Source organism: Crocuta crocuta, unplaced genomic scaffold, assembly GCF_008692635.1.
Source record: "Crocuta crocuta isolate KB4526 unplaced genomic scaffold, BGI_CrCroc_1.0 scaffold944, whole genome shotgun sequence".
In the NCBI taxonomy this organism is placed as follows: domain Eukaryota; kingdom Metazoa; phylum Chordata; class Mammalia; order Carnivora; family Hyaenidae; genus Crocuta; species Crocuta crocuta.
In genome coordinates, this window is record NW_027528243.1 from 567,575 (window position 1) to 570,186 (window position 2,612).

The following is a 2,612-nucleotide window of genomic DNA, read 5'->3' on the forward strand; positions in this document are numbered from 1 at the left end:
CATTTTAGTGTAAAAACATAATTTAATTTTGGTGAAATGAGATTCATCTCCCGACAGGATTAGTAACAGCATTCACTGAATTTCACATTCTTCTTTTGTGAACTGTGAAGAAAATGAATGGTAGCTAGAAGATCAATGGGATTCCAGCTCCAGCTGCAGATGGAATGAAGATATACCAGGACAAGAACACCTATATTTTGATTTACAAAGCTAACAGCNTTGTTCATGCCGTTCTGAAATGAGATCTCAAAGCAGGATAGTTCAAAATAAAAGATTTTAACAAAAAATTGGCATATGCACAATTTCTCCACCAATTTGTGTCAACCATTTAGTGAACTTTTCCACTTGAAAAAATGCAATAGAAAACTGAACACCATGTTTCACTCTCTCAGTTAATATTCACAATTACAGCGGCTACAACTCGGGACACGGCATCACCAATGCTGCCCAGAGCCAGTTTATACCGAAATTAAGTTCTTTACACCAAGTAGATGGTTGTTCACAACCACTGTCTAGTGTACATATGAACTAAAATTCCTAGATTTGGGGAGAAACAAATGCTGCTCCGATCGTCTGCTCTGCTTCTTCTGATCCTTGACTCATGCTTCGAAACCTGTGGGGGTTTGGGCCTGCTGACCCTGCCCACTTGAAGAGGCTGCCTGCTGTGCTGCTTTCTGCTTTAACGTTGTCCAATCAAACGTGTTGTCGTACTGGTGGTTCAGAGTCCTGAAAAGAACGCGGAATAGCTGCCTCAGGTACACGTAATCCGGGGCTTCCTCAAAGCACAGCCCACGACAGTAGTTTAAGTACATGGCAAATTCTGCAGGAAACCCCTTACATAAAACTTCAACAGGAGTGGACATCTTCTTTTCACTTATCTTTTCATATTTTTGCTTTTTTGTCGCAGCCTTTAGTCCTTGCCAGGGCAGGCTGGTTCTATTAAAATACATCAAAACATATCCTAATGATTCCATGTCATCTCGGCGACTCTGTTCGATACCAAGATGTGCATTGACGCTAGCATATCGGGCAGTGCCAGTGAGATTTTTGTCTTCTCTGTATGGTATGTGTTGCCTTGTCCTGTTGTCTCTGTACCTTTTGGCCAAACCAAAATCAACCAGGAATAACTTGTTACAGTGACGCCCGATACCCATTACGAAGTTATCTGGTTTAATGTCTCTGTGTATAAAACTCTTTGTATGCACATATTCAATTCTACTGATCATCTGGTCAGCTAACATAAGTACAGTTTTCATTGTGAACCTTCTTGAGCAGAAATTGAAGAGGTCTTCGAGGCTGGGTCCCAGAAGATCCATGACTAGCACATTGTAGTCTTTTTCCTGACCATACCACCGTATGTGGGGGATGCCAACCCCACCTTTAAGAATCTTATAGAGTTTGTTCTCGTACAGCAACTGGGGATGCCTGGCCTTCTGAGATTCTAGCTTCACTGCCACTTCCTCGCCGTTGGTAATGTTGATCGCCAGATAAACGTCCCCGAAGGAGCCAGACCCGATCTTCCGTACCAGTTTGTATTTCCCTCCGACAATGAACTCGGCCTTGGAGCCGTTGCTGCTCTCCATCCTGAGAGACGAAGATGGAGGCTGGGGCCAAGCCGCGACACCTCTGAGAAGACAGAGGCCGCTGGGGCTGGTCCACGGAGCAAGGCTGCGGAGGAGGGCGGCCGGAAACGGAAAGCGCTGGCTCCTTCAAGGCGTTACAGGGCCCAGGATCGGCCAAAGGGAACCCGATCGCCGCCGCTCAGTCAGGCTTCTTTTGCCAGGCCGCAGCTTAGAGGGGTTTCTCGCGGTTACCAGGCTGGGCCACTTGTTTCTGGGCGGCCGCCGCTGCCTCGCTTTCACGGCAACGTCGCGGGCTGGAAAAGGGGCGCGGTGGTTTAGGGCGGCGATACCGCTGCCACCACTGCCGCCGGCTCCCGCCCGGAGGGATCCCTGTTACTCCGCCGACGCCGCCATCTTGTTACTCCAGCTCCAGCCAACACAAAGTGCCCCCAGTCCCCGGGAGCCGCTTCTTCACGGAGCGGAGTGCAGCGCGGAGCACTCTGGGAAAGGGATCTCGGGCGCTAGTCCCGGAGGGTCGGCAACCAGAGGGAGGGCGGAAGCGGATCCGTGAGAGTCGCGGCCCACGCTCCGAGCGTCACCCCGTCACCGCCCAATCACGCATGCGTAAAGCAACCCTGCTGATTGCGCAGGCGTGCGGTGGACTCTCCTCACCCCCACCCGGGACTCACTTCCACTTCCGGTTGGTGGCTCTTCCTCTCTTACTACCTGTTAAGACAGTTGCGTCGGGCCTGCCTGGTGTCTGAAAGGCCCGGTGGCTTTCGGCCTCTAGAGCTTGTTAGGGAGGAGTCACCTTCATTTTTCGTGGAAGGTGGGAACTCCTGGCCTCCTTGGGAGTTGGTTTCTGGCCCTCTTTAAGAAAAGTTTTGGGGCGCCTGTGTGGCTCAGTCGGTTGAGTGTCTGACTTCAGCTCAGGTCATGATCTCACGGTTCGTGGGTTCGAGCCCCATGTCGGGCTCTGTGCTGACAGCTGGCTCAGAGCCTGGAGCCTGCTTCAGATTCTGTGTCTCCTCTCTCTCTGACCCTCCCCTG

The 2,612-nt window shown here is 50.9% G+C and overlaps 1 protein-coding gene across 1 annotated transcript; it reads right to left on the reverse strand.

The window, feature by feature from the left end:
- Positions 1–330: 330 nt before the first annotated feature.
- Positions 331–1,959, reverse strand: LOC144222572 (casein kinase I). The gene has a single exon (XM_077753077.1). The coding sequence runs from the start codon at positions 1,581–1,583 to the stop codon at positions 600–602; it is 984 nt and encodes a 327-aa protein (XP_077609203.1). The 5' UTR covers positions 1,584–1,959; the 3' UTR covers positions 331–599.
- Positions 1,960–2,612: the final 653 nt, after the last annotated feature.